General features: G+C 43.5%; 1 protein-coding gene across 3 annotated transcripts in view; it reads left to right on the forward strand.

Moving 5' to 3' along the window:
* Tdrd7 (tudor domain containing 7) overlaps window positions 1-16,760 on the forward strand; it is a 73,054-nt gene that overhangs the window by 42,154 nt on the left and 14,140 nt on the right. For all 3 annotated transcript variants that reach the window (XM_055605309.1, XM_055605310.1, XM_055605311.1), the window contains 6 exons: window positions 1,438-1,624; window positions 4,925-5,036; window positions 7,130-7,332; window positions 11,213-11,347; window positions 12,978-13,064; window positions 15,302-15,436. In XM_055605309.1, the coding sequence (XP_055461284.1) occupies window positions 1,438-1,624; window positions 4,925-5,036; window positions 7,130-7,332; window positions 11,213-11,347; window positions 12,978-13,064; window positions 15,302-15,436 (859 nt within the window). The remainder of the gene's footprint in view (window positions 1-1,437; window positions 1,625-4,924; window positions 5,037-7,129; window positions 7,333-11,212; window positions 11,348-12,977; window positions 13,065-15,301; window positions 15,437-16,760) is intronic.

Raw genomic sequence — 16,760 nt, forward strand, 5'->3', positions numbered from 1 at the left:
CAGACTGAGGCTGATCTTTAGAAATTTTCTGTCCCTTTGCTCAGATAATGTGCAGACAGTGTATAAACCTCTACTAGCTACTGCCCACTCTCACCCAGCTGAAGCACCATCCCTTGTCCTCACCTGTGAGTGTAGCCATTCTGCTCTTCTGTCTGTTGCTAAGAGCTGAAGCACCTGTAGCTCCCAGGTGCCTCTCTTCACCTTTCTCTGGCAGGAGTTTATACTGAGCAGATTCCATAGCCACCTCAGTTCAAGCCTCCCATGAGACTGGAGACCCGTGGAGGACTAATTCCAGCCTCTTCCGAACACTTGCAGCACTCAGCAAATACATTCTTTGCATTTTCTGTAAAACTTCTTTTTCTAGGTTTTTTCCCTTCTCTCTAGTAACTGATACCTTGGCTGGGCTATCTTCTGCCTGCTGATAGTTACCAAGACTATGTTTCTTAGTTTTTCTTAGAGTTTCCTCAAATCACCTGAGGCCTTGGGTAAAAACTGGAGCAATATAAGAAACAGGGCGCGTCTGCCTCCTTACCTCCTTGGCTAGGTGATTTGGGAGCTCTTTCAACTGAAAGCTTCATCATGTAGAAGTGTTCTCGTTTTATAAGCCAGACTTGGTTTTCCATATCTAACATCCTGAAATGAGGCCTTTAAGGAAGGCAAGAAGACAGCCTGCTCATGGCGACAAGAAAGAAGTGTGTTTTGAAAACACACCAGCTCAAAGGACTGCACATCGACAATAGAAGTGTTTACAAAAGGCTGGGGTATGTTTGAGAACAGTACTTCTCAGGATGTAATTCAGAGACAGTCAGCCAGAGCATGTCACCTCTAGAGCATTAGCGCAACATTTTGTTATAATTTGCTCAAATTTGTTAAATAAGTTTTGGGGGCGTTTCATTGCTGTGTTTATCCTGCAGGGCTGGAGATGGAGCACAGGGCCTGCTGGCACAGGCTAAGGAATTGTTCTGCCGAATACACCCCCAGACCCACTTTGTTCTTCTTGGTAGTTTCCCTGCTTTTCAAAGCTTAAGGATTCTGAGGTGCAACCAGGGCGAAAACATCTGCTAGATTCTCTTTGGAGTGTCCATACAGACCTCATCAGCCTCGTTCAAACTCAGAGGGGCTCATCTGGCCTCCTGTGGTGTCTCCATGTACTTTCCCTCTTCCATCCCAGGTCTCTTGCAACCTGCTCCTTCCTGGGACCTCCAGTGCCTACTTTGCACTCTGCTGTTCTCAGTGCTGTCAAACATTGCCGCATTGGGCAGTGATTTCCACAGTCCTGTCTTCCTGTGCTGAAAATGTTCCCTGAGCACAGTTACTTCCCTCTGCTGGGGTGAGCAGCTGTGAAGCTGGAAGCAACAGTGACTGCAGGGGAAACAGGAGCACCAGTGACATCCTGTGGTTCACTTCCTGAGCTGAATGTTCCTCTCATCAATCCAGGTATGTAGGCAAAGACTACTCAGCTGCTCAGGAGCTGATGGAAGATGAGATGAAAGAGTATTACAGTAAGAACCCCAAAATCACACCAGTCCAGAACGTGCGTGTGGGGCAGCTGCTGGCCGTCAATGCAGAGGAGGACGCCTGGTTACGAGCACAGATCATCTCCACGGATGAGAACAAGATAAAGGCAAGCTCAGTTTTGTCTAGCATGAGGTAGATATGTTACCAGTCTTCAGGTCTAATTGTTGCTTCTTTCAAATCCAGTGTGATTTTCAACAGAAACTCCAAGGTGGTTCATGTGAAAGACTATTCCTGTCAGCTTTTATGTCAGTGGAAGTCATGATGTCTCAATTTCCTAAAGCCACAGAGCCAAAAAAAAAAAAAAGTCCTATGAGAGGGGCAGGGCTCAAATCTTCTCAGACGGGGGTTTCCCCACTTCCAGCACTGAGCAGCTCTGTAAGAAGTGTCTAGCAGGCTGCCTCTGAGGAAGCAGCCTCAGCACAGAGCTGCCATTCTTTCTCATTGTCTTAGCCTGAGCTGGGCTCACCCTCAGTCCTCATAGGTCCTGGTTGCTGCCCTATCAGCAGGCTCCAGTACTTCTGGTCACATCTTTGGTAAAAGGCCTCTGCCCCTTTGCTTTATACCCCCTATGAGGAGCTCATGCCAAAAAATAGGAGCTCCTCTACCTGAAAGACACCAGACACAAGGCTGTCACAAACAGCATGCTTCTTCCTTTCCATCAAGAAAGGAAGAAGTAACATATACAGGTGGCCACCAAGCCAACAGTCCATCATGGCTCAGCAACTCTGCTCCCTATCTAGAGCTTCAAGGCTTAAAGGGCACAACTCTCAAGGAAACTGGGCCTGTGGATGAGAGTCCTGCCTCTTGAGCTCCTCTTGGAGGGTGTGAAGCAAAGGGGCAGAGACCAGTCACCAGGATGGCATGGAGCCAGAAGTCCTGTAAATAGGACAGGACCCAAGAAGACTGAGAGTGACACTGGGAGCAGCTCATCTTAAGCTAAGACATTGAGAGGAAGAATGGCAGCTCTCTGCTGAGGATGCTTCCTCAGGGAAAGCCTGCTTGAAGCTGCTCAAGTCCCCTCCTTGCTCTCCTGATATCCCTGCCAGCTAGCAGTGTGCAGACACTCAGGTGATACTGAGATCTGTGACCACTTGATGGTGCCAGAGAGCCATAAATGAAAGCACTGGGTGTTTATTTGCTCGTGGCTATCCCACCTAAAATGTTTGCTCTGCTAGAGCAAAGAACACGAGGTGAGGTGTTCTCATGAGGTCTCATACAAGCCCATCCAGGGACAGTGGATTGTGGTTGCCATGTAAACATATGTTGTCAGCTAGGTGGGCCTTGTGGTGTGTAACCCAGCTACTTGGGAGGCAGAGGCAGGAGGAACACAGTTGCAAAGCCAGCCTGGGCAACAACTTAGGAAGAACCTGTCTCAGAGAGTTACAGGATGTAGCTTGGTGGTAAAGCTCTTGTCCAACATATGTTAAGCCTCAAGGTCACTCTCTAGTTCCATTGAACAAACTAATTCACCACCACCACTGCAAAAATAAGAGTTCAGTGATCAAACCAGTAGAGAAGCCAGCTCCAGCTTCACTGGTTCACGTAAACCAGTGAAGACTTTGGAGCCGTCCTACCATAGCCTGTTGCTGGGATAACAGCATGGCCTGATGTTCCCTGGAGTCTGGATTTCACACACTGCATCCCATCGTTAGAGTATTTTCCATGGATCCAGGAAGAGCAAATCCAAGTTGCAGTTGTAAAGTTGCTGTTAAGAAAATTTAAAACTGCCTGAGTCTTGAAGCTTGTGAAAAGGGAAGAAATTAAGGATGGGAAAGGTGGACTCATATACTGAAGTAGCCACAGCTGATCCAGCAACGTGGGTCCAGACAGCAGAGGCCAATATTGTCTCAAGGAAGGAGTCTTTATCACAGCAGCCAGGCACACTCACCACATAGTCAGGGGAGTTGGAGGGCTCTCTGCAGCAATTGTTCCTCAGACTCTGCTATGGAGGAGTTTGTCTTTATTTCCTACTGCAGCTTGTGCCTGGTTTTCTTCAAAAGAGACAGCCTCTGTTGACTGGTATTTTCTAGCCAGCTCTCTGCCTGTATTTTGTTGTTTGTTTTGTATATTATTTTTAATAACTATCATGTGCTTTCCTTAAGGATGGATAGTTGGTTTTTAACGCTCCCAGATTGTTATTCTAAACATATGGTATTTTTAGTTAATGTTTCTAGTTACTGAGGAAAAAATAAAAAAGCTTTTATAGATTGGGAGGCAGAGGTAGAAGATAATCCAACCTGGCTTACATAGTGAGTTCCAGGCAAGGCAGAGCTACATATTGAGATCTTGTCTTAAAAAATAGAGAGGTGAGGAGACTTTGTGGTCTTTAGGTCTTTACAACAGAATTCTCCATGTGCTGCAAAAGTCATCTCTGTGCTAATGGTGTGTGTTCAAGTCTCATTTCTATAGGTGTAATAAAGTATTCTAAAAAGGGGCAACTCAGGAAAAGGGCTTATTCAGGACGTAGTCCTTCACTGCAAAAGAGTTAAGGCAGCTAACAGGAGTTAGTCCCATCTGCAGCAGGTGCAGAGAGAAATGAGTACATATGTGCTTGGTGTTCAGTTAGCTTCCTCTACCTTCATACAGTCCAGGGCCCAAGGCCAGGGCATGGTGCTGCCTGCTTTGAGCCTAGGTCCTCCCCAGACATTAAACAGGGAGTAGCATCTACCCTGATCTAGACTCACTGAGAAACTTGCCAGTTGATTCCAGTATGTCCAGGTGACAGACTATCACAGTGAGAAGAGCTATACAGTGCAGCTCTGTTCAGAGCTAGGGCCTCTGCTCAGCTGGATAAAGATGTAATGTAGCTTTGTGAATTGGAAGAAAAAACTATTTCTCCTTTTTGTAAAGTAGAATTCTGTGTTGTCTAGTCTGATGTCATTGTTATCCCTGACAAAGAAGCTTCTCAGCCCCTAGTAGCACAATGCCCGAGAGCAGGGTGTCACGGGTGCTGCTTTGGGATTCTGGCATCTGGCCAGTATCACAGGAGGGATGCCTCTCTGCAAACAGCTACTGCCCTTCATAATGGGAGGGCTTGGAGCAGGGCAGACGGGTGACACAGCATTGGATGACAATGGGGAGAGGCTGGGCAGCAGCATTGGTGGCGTTGGTGAGGCCTCAAGAGGCTGCTCTGCCTTGGCCTTGTTCTTCCTGTTGATTAAGGGGTGAGGTAGTAGACAAGGGCCTGGAACATGGGTCCTTGAGGCCTAGCCTTTTTTTTTTTTTTTTTTTTTTTTTTTCATCCTCTGTGGTGCATTAGGGAGCCTTTCCTTTGGCTTTGGGCAGATAGCTGAGTTTCCACTTGCTGATCATGGAATAAAATGGAACCAATTAAATGAATTAAAAATTTTAAATAAGGATAAAAACTTTTGAGTGTAGACATGATTGTCTTTGATTTACTCCTTAGGTGTGCTATGTTGACTATGGCTTTTGCGAAAATGTTGAGAAGAGTAAAGCATACAGACTGAACCCACGGTTCTGCTTTCTGTCCTTCCAAGCTACAAAGTGCAAGCTAGCAGGTAAGGGGCATTTCTTAGAAAACCCTTACTACCACTGCCCTGTGCAGCCTTTCAACTCGGAAATGTTCTTAGTGTCTTGGTGTCTCAAGTGTGTTACAATTTCTTTCTTTCTGCCCTTCCATCTTCCTTCCTTCCTTCCTTCCTTCCTTCCTTCCTTCCTTCCTTCCTTCCTTCCTTCCTTTCTTTCTTTCTTTCTTTTTTTGGCAAGGTCTTACTATGTAGCCCACACTGGTCTTGAAATTAAACTACTCCTACCTCACCTTTTCAGTGCTGGAATTATAGGTGTGGGACATCACACCCAGCTCATAATGTGTTTTTCTTGAAAGGTTCATTGGATGAATTCACATGTAAAGTGTTCAGTATAAGATGTAGTGATGAAAATGTGACACTGTTTTATGGTTTTATATATATATTATATAGAATAAAGTTCATTCTATTTTATTATAAAAACTTTACTTAGCCATTTGATAGGGATTATATTTTGTGTTACTAAAAGCCCATATGACCTTATATCATGGGACTCACTCAGTCTCAGTCCTGTTGCTTCAAGTGTTAGTACCCTCAGCCCTTCCCATGGAGATAGATTGTGGAGATGCACCCTGCTAAGAAACTTTTGTGCACCCAAACAAGTTGCATTGTGGGTTGTGCTGGTTCTTGCACCTTTCCTCATTACAGAAGCATATGTGTGGATGTGTGGATGACAGTAGGGATACATTATGGAAGGCACTGTGGGATTAATGAAAATAGGCATGAATGCTCCATGGTACAGGTGCTCATGGAGGCAAGAGGTATTAGATACTCTGTAGCTGGAGTTACAGGCAGTTGTGAGCCTCCTAACATGAGTACTAGGAACCCAACTCAGGTCCCCTGGAAGGGTGGGCAGCACTGTGAACCACTGAGCAATCTCTCTAAGTTCTGAGATCATAGTTTCACATGAAAATGAGCCCTCTGGGGAAATTCCCCTTATGCTGAGCATTGCAACTCTTACCTGTGATGTAAGCATTTCAGAGTCTAAAACCACAAATTGGAGGCCAGCCTGGGCTACATAGTCAGTTCCAGGATAATGTGTGCTTACAGAGTGAAACCCTTTCTCAAAACAATAAAGGGGGAGAGGAGAGTCAGTGTCCCCACAAGCAAGGATGAGTCCTCATGTCTCTGAAAGACCTGACTCTTAAGCCTAACAAGCTCTTAAAGAGCCTATCAAAATTTTGTGTAGCTGTTTTTGAAAGGGATGTATCACGAGTGCAGGAATCTGGATGCGGAAGTAAATGGTGTGAGAGGAATTCCAGCACGAAGAGTATCAAGAACGGGCAGAGCAGGAGTCTGCCTTATAGCTCACATTTAAATAGAAAAATGGAAAGAGGCCCTGAAGTTCTGCTAGAGGAAACGTGTTCTCATTTTAATGAGTTTACTTTAGTAGGTGGACTGAGTTGCCGTGTATGCGGCACATTGAGCTCCAGTTGTCAGAGACCTGGAGTGAGGGGTAACAGTGTACCTGGCACCTGTGGTGGTTGAAGCGTCAGTTTCCCCTGATAAATGAGCGGTTCTGTGGGGCCATCAGGGTCAGGGATGAAAGGAGGAAAAGATGGAGGGAAGAGAGTATTTGAAATTTCAGTTCTACATACTAATTTTATAAGAAAAATAGTTTTATAGGTTTAATTGGAAAAAGAAAACCAGGCATAGGAAAGATACTACAAATACAGTATTTGCAAGAACAGCATCTTATTTGTGTTAGTCTCTTGTTTCACATATGGATTTGCATGTGTCAAAGGCTGCTCCGATGGTAAAACTCTGGTTGGTCTTCCATCTCCTTATATTAAGAGTGCCTGCTCTAATGTGTCTTTTATAGTTTTATTTGTGAGCCATCTCTCCAACCTTCTAACATGTCTCTTAAAGAGGTAGTCACATCATGCCTTTTATTTATAGCTGTGTAAGGTAGAGAAGATAATGAAATAAAACTTCCATTAAAGGTGTTGTAATTCTGTGGTCTACCATTTTTGACCATTTTAACAAGTGGTCAAAATAGACAATGAAGTTAATCATTCATGATGCTTCTGTGACTGAGTAGAAATGAAAGCAGCGCTGTTCTCCAGGGTTGGAGATTCTGAATGATGATCCTGACCTCGTGAAAGTGGTGGAATCATTAACATGTGGAAAGATCTTTGCTGTGGAGATACTGGACAAGTCAGATATCCCCCTGGTGGTTCTGTATGACACCTCAGGAGAAGATGATATCAACATCAATGCCACCTGCTTGAAGGCAATATGTGACAAGTCTCTAGAAGTCCATCTCCAGGTACCACTATGGTCGATACTCAGTGTGAAAGTATATATGTGGGAGGGGGTGTGGTCTGTGCAAACACTACAGCCATCAGTGTCTCTCCAGGGAGGAAAGAAGAAAATTTGGTTCAGCATAACTCAGTAGCTGATGTTGGTTCAAACTTCAAATTTTTGACACTGGGTTATTTATTTTTAGGCATATTTAATCACAGCACAATCTGGAAAAAGTTTCAATCTCAGGTGCACAATAAAGCTTAAGACACGATTACATTGAAACTCATAGGAAGTATAAGTGCTATCTTCTATAAAGATAGGTTCTATAGATTAACTAAAGAAGCAGGCTCAAAGTACAATGGCCCTGATAAGGGTTTGGGAGGATAGCCCCATAGATTGAGATGAACAGGCTCCAGATAAAGGTCTAGGGGAGCCAGTGTGGCCTGGCCATACAGAGGTCACTAGGCTATTAACCCCTCCAGTCCCAGCCTTCTGAGCAGAAAACAGGTAATACCTTTTTCTCTTTGAAGAGACATCCTTGTGTGCTTAACACTCCTGGTTTTTCTAGTGCTTATCTGTGAGTACAACGACCTAAACACCTTTTACAAAAGTAAATGAGGGGTTGGGGACATGGATTATCAGGTAAAATGCTCACCATACAAGCAGGAGAACCTGAGTTCCATCATAGCAGTCTCATTTTACAAAACAAAGCAAAAACCAAACTCGGCTATGGTGGTATGCATCTAGAATCCTAGCTCTTAGGGAACAAAGACAGGGTGATGCCTAGGAATCATCAGACAAGTAGTCTGGGCAAATCAGTGTCTTCCATTCAGCAAGAGCCCTTGTCATAAAAGATAAGATGTAAAGTTGTTGAGGAAAATACCAGGCATCAACCTTTGGACATTACATGAATACATACATGCACAAAAAAAAAAAAAAGAGTGAGTAAAGTTTGATAATAAAATGATACAAAAGAAAGTTACAGATTTTAGGCAAATAATTGCTAACACCTGATTGGAAAACAAGGTGGGGACATAGAAGGGAAACTTCATCATCTTACTATTGAAAAGCAAGGAGAGGGAATAAATGGGAAATGACAAGCTAGTACTAGTAATTCTCAGAAATTAAATTTCATTACTGTCTAGTTTCTACAGTGAAATTTTTATATGAAAATTTCATATAAAGACTAAAAAACATGAGGAAAAATTTTAACCATGAAAATATATATTGTTAGCCTGAACATTTTTTTAAGTCTTCAGAACATAAGTGCTCCAAGGAGCCCACTAATAAATTATAGAATATTCAATTAAAAGAATAGGGTGGGTGGACTTACCATTTTAAAGGCTTGATAAAAGCATTTAGGAAAAGAAGCTTCTAACAAATAAAACTATAAATTTCTTTAAAAAAAATACTGTGATTTGCCTCCCAAAATGGCTAAGATTAGAATCTTTATGTTGGGATTTTAGTTTTTGAAAAACGTTAAAATTTATATAGCACCCACCCTTGCCACTCACCACCAGTAGCAGGCAAGAGAGCTGGCCCTGTCCCTCACCAGCTGCAGCACTCAGGAGCAGGCCCTGTACCTTGCCTGGGCAGCACCGTAGAAATGGCCCTGGTAGCTGGGTCACAGGAGCACTGGTTTGGCCACTCCTCTGCCATGAGGTGGTGTGGGCATGGGTCTGATGCCTTCCCCCTCCCTCACTTTTTGCCAACTGTGGTAGTCGGGAGAGTTGGCCCCAAGATCATAAGAGCAGGAGAGCTATCCCTGCCCCTCACCAGCTGCAGCACTCAGGAGAGAACCCTGCACCTCACCTGGGCAACACAGTAGTGTTTACCCTGACAGTGAAGGCACGGGTGAGCCAGACTGCCTCCCCAGGGTGTGAGAATGGAGAGCTGGCCCAGCTCCTCACCTGCTGCAGCATTCAGGAGAGTGAGGCCTCAAACCTTGACTGGGAAGAACAGTGGGTATGGGTGAGATGGCCCTGAGGGCGTGAGAGCAGGAGAGCTGACTCTAACCCCGCATCAACTGCAGCACTGGACGAGCTAACTGGGGCAGTGCTGGAAAACTCACCCTGGTTGTTGGTGAGGTGTGGGAGAACTGGCAGGCTGATCAACTCAGCTACCACCCAGGTCCAGATCCACAACTCTGAGTTGTCCCGTCCCAAAATCCACCTCATCTTTGAACTTCTGAGGCATGTGAAAGGGCCAGTCCTGCAGATCCAAAGCCACAAAATCTTCATTACACTGGGCAACAACAGCAACTCCAGAGGAGTTCCAGTGAGGGTCCAGTATTGATGGTGTAGCAGGGACCAGAGGACTAGAACCAGACCAACGACTCATTGCAGTGAGCATTTGCAAGTAAAGAGGTGTAGCCAAAGGACATACTGTAGACTACATTTTGGCACACTACAGCTTCCACAGTGAGATGTTTTCTATGCTGTTTGTTTTTGTGTTTTGGGGGCAGAGGTTGCAAGGGCAGAGAACTGATATTGAAGGGACAGGGCAATGAGTGGGACTGGGATGCATGATGTGAAACTCACAAGAATCAATAAAAAGTTTTAAAAGCTTATCACCACCATGGTGGTAATCTGCACTGAGATTTGTGTCACACCACAGGCTGGCATATAGCTCTTCCAGTGATTAGATCCTTTCTGAATTGTTAGCCCAAAGCTAAATACTTTGCAATTTTGTATCCTGCTAATATGCTGAGCTTGTTTATCAGCTGTAGGACACTCCTGGTAGAATTAATAAAGGCATTAATGCATACTGTAATATAATTTGCTAATAAAGGTACTGTGAATTACAAAAAAATTCACATAGCACATTGTGCAGACTAGCTCTATGTTTTGCTGCAAGCTGTGTTTCAGTGTAAGAGTCATTTGGGAAGAGGGAACCTCAACTGAGAAAATGCCCCCTTCAGATTAGTCTGTAAGGTATTTTCTTGCTTGATGTTGTAACAGGGCCCAGTTCACTATGGGTGACACCACCCCAGGGTGGGTGTTCCTGGGGCATATAAGAAAGCAAGCTGAGCCAGCCATGGAGAGCAAGCCTATAAGCAACACTCCTTTGTGCCTTCTGCTTCAATTTCTACTTTCAGATTCTTCCCTGACTTCTCAGTGATGGGCTGTAATTGTGTAAGGTGAGGTCAGCCTTGTCCTCCCCAGGTGCTTTGTCCATAGTGTTCATCACATCCGTGGAAATCTAACAGAACAAGCAGGATGATAATAGAATTGATTTTTTTGAGATTAAAAAAACAAACAATAAAACCTGGTCTGTTAAAGTTGTAAAAGTCTGATTTTAGAATACTTATTCTTAGAAAAAGAAACACATTCAGAAAAGAACACATTTAGCCTTCCAGGTGATGGACTACGTAGGAAATGCTCTTCTCTGCCTCATACAAATGACACTGGTATCATTTAAGTTGTGAATTTTCCTCTGCCCAGATGTCCTTTAACTTAGAGAATTTTAAAATGTATTAGTTCACTTTGTTGTTACTGTGACCAAATAACTTATAGAAGCTACTTGAAGGGGAATAGGGCTTGTATAGGCTCATGCTTTGAGGCGATACAGTCCACATGGCAGGGAAGCTGTTCTGTAGCCAGGAAGCAGACAAAAATGAGGGCCTCTTGGGGCTCAGCTCACTTTCTCCTCTTAGTCAGTCAGGTCTCCACCCAGGGGGTGATGTTACCCACATTGAGGCTAGATATTCATTCAGTTAAACCTTTCTAGAAACACCCTCAGTCATGCATGTAGAGACATGTGGTTATCAGAGTTGTCCAGCTGGCAGTGAATATGAACCATCACAAATGTGTGACTGTGAGGGGTTGCTCACTAACTGCTTAGAGAGGTCAGAGGAAGCGTTTGTGCTCAGACGGTCTGCATGTGTCCTCTGCTTGCTCCAGGTGGACGCCATGTACACAAATGTCAAGGTGACTAACATCTGCTCTGATGGAACACTCTACTGCCAGGTGCCGTGCAAGGGTCTGAACAAACTCAATGACCTTCTGCATAAGACAGAGGACTACTTCCACTGCAAGGTATGGTAGAGCACTATCTCTTGAGATTAGCCTCAGACGGCAAGCAAGGAGCTCAGAATGTATTAGGGTGAATAATTGTTTAACAGTCAGAGGTTGATTTTTCAAAATGGTGGGTAGAAAACCCAGATTTCAGAGCTTTGGGGAAGAACTCCCACTTCTGCCTTATAAAATGAAAGAGCAGGAATTTGTCTCAATGAAATATCACAAAGATAGTCTCAGGCACTGCCTGGAACAGTGCTAGGCATGCAGAAGTGTTCAGCAGTGGAATCATTGGTTACTTACAGCAGGCCACTGATGCATCCCAAGCACATGTCCATGGGAGCCAACCTGTCAGACATCACCCTCTAGCTCTCTTCTGAGGAAAGACAGCCCATAAATGTGGTCCACGGTTCAGTTGTATGAGCTCCTTCCTTCCTTCCTTCCTTCCTTCCTTCCTTCCTTCCTTCCTTCCTTCCTTCCTTCCTTCCTTCCACCATCAATCAGGACATGCAGAGGTTTTTTAAGTCACTAATATGATTTCCTTACCTCTGGTATGACATAATTATAATCCAGGATATGTTATGGTTTCTAGGTAACCAAATTCCTGCTACTTCAGCCCTAACTTCTCACCCCTTGAAGGAAACCCTTCCCTTCCCTTTTACCCAAAAAGGACATCTAGCACCTCAAGCTACTCTGTTCAGCCTTATAGTATTTTGGCTGCTTGGCTACTCCCCTGCCCCATGATAGAAACAATTGCCTTGTCAGTTTTCTACATTCCTTACGTAGTTTCATATGCAGAATCTGTAGTCTAAAATATGTGTTGAATCACTTTAATTCTTACTTGTATTGTCTAGAGTGGACACCTCAAATATGTAGCTTTATTCCTTTTTGTTGCAGGTGTGTGTGTGTGTGTGTGTGTGTGTGTGTGTGTGTGTGTGTGTGTGTGTGTGTAATGTATGTATGTATGTATATATGTAAAGTTTCATTTGCTAGGTGAATTTGGTTAAATAGGAGCTCCCCTCCCCCCCCCAGAGGCTAACTTGGTGAGGATTTGCTTGTCCTAATAATCCAGGATGCTAAAGAGTACTTGACATTTCCTAGTGCTGTGCCACCCAAGGAAAGTTCTTGTGCATAGAGAAGAGCAAGTCCGGGACAGGCCCTCAGTGCAAGCTGGGGCAGAAGAGGGCAAAGAAGAACCCTCCCATTCGTTAGCATATTACTGGCACTATGTCTATGTTGATAACACTTCTTAGTTTGGAATTAAAAAGAAACAATAAAGTGAAATAATGTTAAAATGTGCAGAGAAGAGGCCTTCATGGCTGACCCAGCCTCCTGGCTTCACCCATCTGCTCTCTGGCCTGGTCAGATCCAGCAGCTCTTTTTCTCTGGAACTAGTAGAGCCAGACCGCACTGAGCCCACGGACCCTGCTGACACTATTGACACTGATGGTGCCAGTCTGTGAGTCTGTGTGCCTGTGAGTGAAGAAACTGGTACTAGTGAGCATGAAGCAGAAGCACCGTGTGTGCTACAGCTGTTCCAGGGGAGGAGGGGAGGCTGGCTGTGTGGGGGTAAACGGTCCACACCTCCACACTGTTTCTATGTTTGCTGAGAGTAAGAACTGTTTCTTACTTTTTTTTTTTTTTTTTACAGCACATGACCTCTGAGTACTTCATCTCATTACCCTTCTGTGGGAAGATCTGCCTCTTCCATTGCAAAGGAAAATGGCTACGAGTGGAGGTAAAATCTTCCCCTTGACTTGTAAAGATTATTGTTAAGTATTTCATATATACAAACAGATTTCTCAGAAGTATAGTAAGCGTGCTTGGACTTATCACCAGCTTCTGACACCCAAGATGGTCATAAGGTTTGAGCTCCTCCTGCCTCTGCTCTGAGGAAATCAGCAGCCAAATTCCTTCATGTTTTTAGTATATCTAGACTGTACACATAACTTAGTGTGTGTCATATGTAATAGAATATATGCAAGAACTATAGAGATAAATACGTGTTTAGAATAGGTAAAAATAGGAGTAGGGAGTAGAGTGCCTGCTGCACAAGCGGAGGGCCTGAGTCTGAGTCCCTGGCACCCACAGAAAGAACCAGGCGTGGCAGCAGGTGCTGTAATCACAGCTCTGGGGAGGCAGACAAACCTGATAGCCCTGCTGAGTTGATGATTTTGAATTAGTGAGCTTTAGGTTCATTGAAAGATTCTGTTTAAAAAATAAGGTGGGGAAAAATGAGAGAGAGAGTGACTGAAGAATATTCCCATTGACCTCTGGCCTCTACATGTATGCATTTATATAAATATATAAATATATATATATATTTATGTATGTATATGTATGTATGTATGTATGTAAAATTTCTTTTCCTAGGTGAGTTTGCATAAATAAGACACCCCCATAGAGGCTAACTTGATGAGGATTCGTTTGTCATAATAATATAGGATGCTGAAGAGTACTCGACAAGCAGGTTAAATGTTAAAAGGCAGAGAACATGTGTTTGGGCACTCTTGTGCATATGTACACATACATGTGAATGATCAATTGAAAAACTTCTTTAGAGTTTTATGTAAATAAGTGTCAATGCACTCATCTTCTGAAGCATGCTTTTCAGGCATTATGAGACTCAGTGCTGTTGCTGTAGTGAGCCGTTTCACTGCTGTGTAACTGTCTAACTGCAGCCCAATACCATCACTCCACTCCCCCAATGAGTGTCCATAGGTTTGTGTCGCCACTGTGAACTTCCTATGTGCAGTATCCCTAAGAAGCACAAAGGAACCAACCCTAGCAGATAAACATTATTTGATTGCTTTCTGAAGTGCTTCAACAGGTTAACTAGACTTGCTTTTAGTAAAATCAGACATCCCTATCCAGGTGAAAGCAGCAGTTCTGCAGTGGTTAGCGCCTTCAATGTGACTCTGTTCTCAGAGTGTGTCACATGCTCAGCATGGTATTTTTCAGCTCCTAAAGCTGTGTTGATTAGTTGAAAATATTTAAATGTACAGATCTGCTTTTAATTTAAAACATAACTCAAGACTCTCCAAAAGAGAGCACACTTACCCTGTTAGCATTTGTGTAAGCAGTCTCTTAATTACAAAGCCAGGAAATCAACATTAGTACAAGCAGCTAACGTGCAGGGCTTTCTGTTATTTCTCAGATTGCCCATCATGTTCCTTTCTGCTCTGGGACTCAGTCTGGATGCCCCATTGCGTACCTGTCCTATCTTCTCTAAATCCTCCAAAATGCTGCTAGTTGGCTTCATTTTTATGACGCTAAAGAGTGGTGTCATTTTGTAAATTCTCCCTCAGTTTGGGTGTCTTCATATTTAAATTTCTGCTGTATATTTTGGACAAAAGTGCTTCTTGATGCATTGCAAATACTTAGGATACATATAGGTATTATTTTATTGCTATGAAATTGTTTAAGTGATGTCTTTGCTCTTGACAGGCATACTAGAATTATAGGGGTTTGTATAGTTTTTCTGTTGCTGAACATTCATTTGGACTTTATTTTATTCCGACTCTTTGAGCTTCAGTTTTATTCAGTTGGCAGAAATGATTAGGTTTTATAGTAAAACTGTAAAATATGTTATGATTTCAAAACATTTCCTTCTACAAGTAAATTTTCATCTTGAATTATTAATGTTCTTTATTTTCTTATTAGGGGATAAGAATTTTCCTTTACAATTTAGTGTTTTAAGAATAGCATTGTCTAATTAGCAGTATTTTGAGAATTAGAGAAATAGTAGACCCTTCTATCCTTACAGGGTTTGCTGCATAGTACTTGTTTTCTCACTGTTGGGTGACCTAGAAGAAAGGCTTCCTGTTGTAGTCCAAGAGTAGTTGATAAATAATTTTAAACAGAAGAAACAGTAGTTTGGGTGTTTTCCTGAACCTCCAGCATTGTGTGGGATGTGATGGTGGCAGTGTTTGCCCTCCACTGACGGTAAGTTAGCCATTGCTCTTCTCATTGCAGATCACGAATGTTCACAGCAGCCGGGCACTCGACGTTCAGTTCCTAGACTCTGGCAATTCAACATCTGTGAAAGTGTCAGAGCTCAGAGAAATCCCACCTCGGTTCCTGCAGGAAATGCTCGCCATACCCCCTCAGGTATGACCTGCCTAGTCCTGGGGTCTCGGAAGAACTTCCTGCCTGTTGATTGTCAGTGCCGATCCTGATCAGGAGCAGCGTCTCAGTTTGTAAGAAGATTGGAAAGTGTCCAAGTGTGGTTGTTCCCTTGTTTTCAGAGGTGAATTTGGCTGACTTACACAAGAAGTCAGTCACATTTACAGAAAACACTCCCCCCCGAGACAATGTTTCCCTATGTAGCCTTGGCTGTCCTGGCTTCACTTTATAGATCATGCTGTCCTCACACTCACAGAGATTCTCCTGCCTGTGCCTCCCTGGGTGCTGGAATCACAGGTGTACACCACCGCACCCAGCTCCAGAAAACTGTTTAGCAAACACTTGTTTTCAAGTACACAGAGTCATTAGGCTGTTACCCAAGTAGAGGTTCCACTGTAGTAATCCCAGCACTGACGCTAACTAGTCAGCTTCCACACACCTGCAGGATGTTTTATGCAAGTGTTTATTTCCAGGGATTGTAGTTTATTTGGCTCACCATTCTTTTGGAAATGTGTTTATATGTACTCATTTTCCTGTAAGACTTTCTCCCATATAAGTAATGGGAGTGATAACATTGACCATAGCCTGTCCCTAGGGAGCATTCAGATGATAGCTGTGAGTCACTATAAACGTGTTGGTGCTGGTAAGGGGCACTTACTACCTTGAAAGGAAATTGAGGATTTGTTTTACAGGAATATATATATATATATATATATATATATATATATATATATATATATATTACATATGTGGTTAATTATTATGTTCTATTAAATATTTGCACCAAGCATGGTGGCACACTTATCTAATCCCAGCACTAGGGTGGTAGAGGCAAAAGGACCAAGAGTTCATGGTCATCCTTGGCTATATAGTGATGTCTAAGGTTAGCTTGAACTTACCAAGCCAAGGTTAGTCCATGAAACCTGGTCTCAGAAAACAACAAACAGTGGATTGCATACTTCCCCTTGACTACTTTCCAGAAGACACATCTCACGATTAGGACCAGGGCCTAAAGCATGGTTTTCTATGACTAACGTGACTTTTAGCATTTACATCAAATCTCCATTGCTTTTTTCTGACATAGAAAGAATTGAGCTCCTGTGCAAGCTTGTTTTCGTGATGTCTTTTACCCTGTTGATAGGCAGCCATAATACTGGAAGTCCATGGTCCTTTCAGTGCTACAGTTCTAGGACACAGCTCTGGCCTCCAGGCCTCCTCATGGCCATGTCCACCTAGGGCCTGTGTCATACTGACAAGGTTCCCTGGCTGGCGAGAGAGGCTTCAGGCCTACTACTGCCTCTCTGAAAGT

The sequence above is a fragment of the Psammomys obesus genome, unplaced genomic scaffold, assembly GCF_907164565.1.
Source record: "Psammomys obesus unplaced genomic scaffold, mPsaObe1.curated_primary_1811, whole genome shotgun sequence".
NCBI classification, from domain to species: Eukaryota; Metazoa; Chordata; class Mammalia; order Rodentia; family Muridae; genus Psammomys; species Psammomys obesus.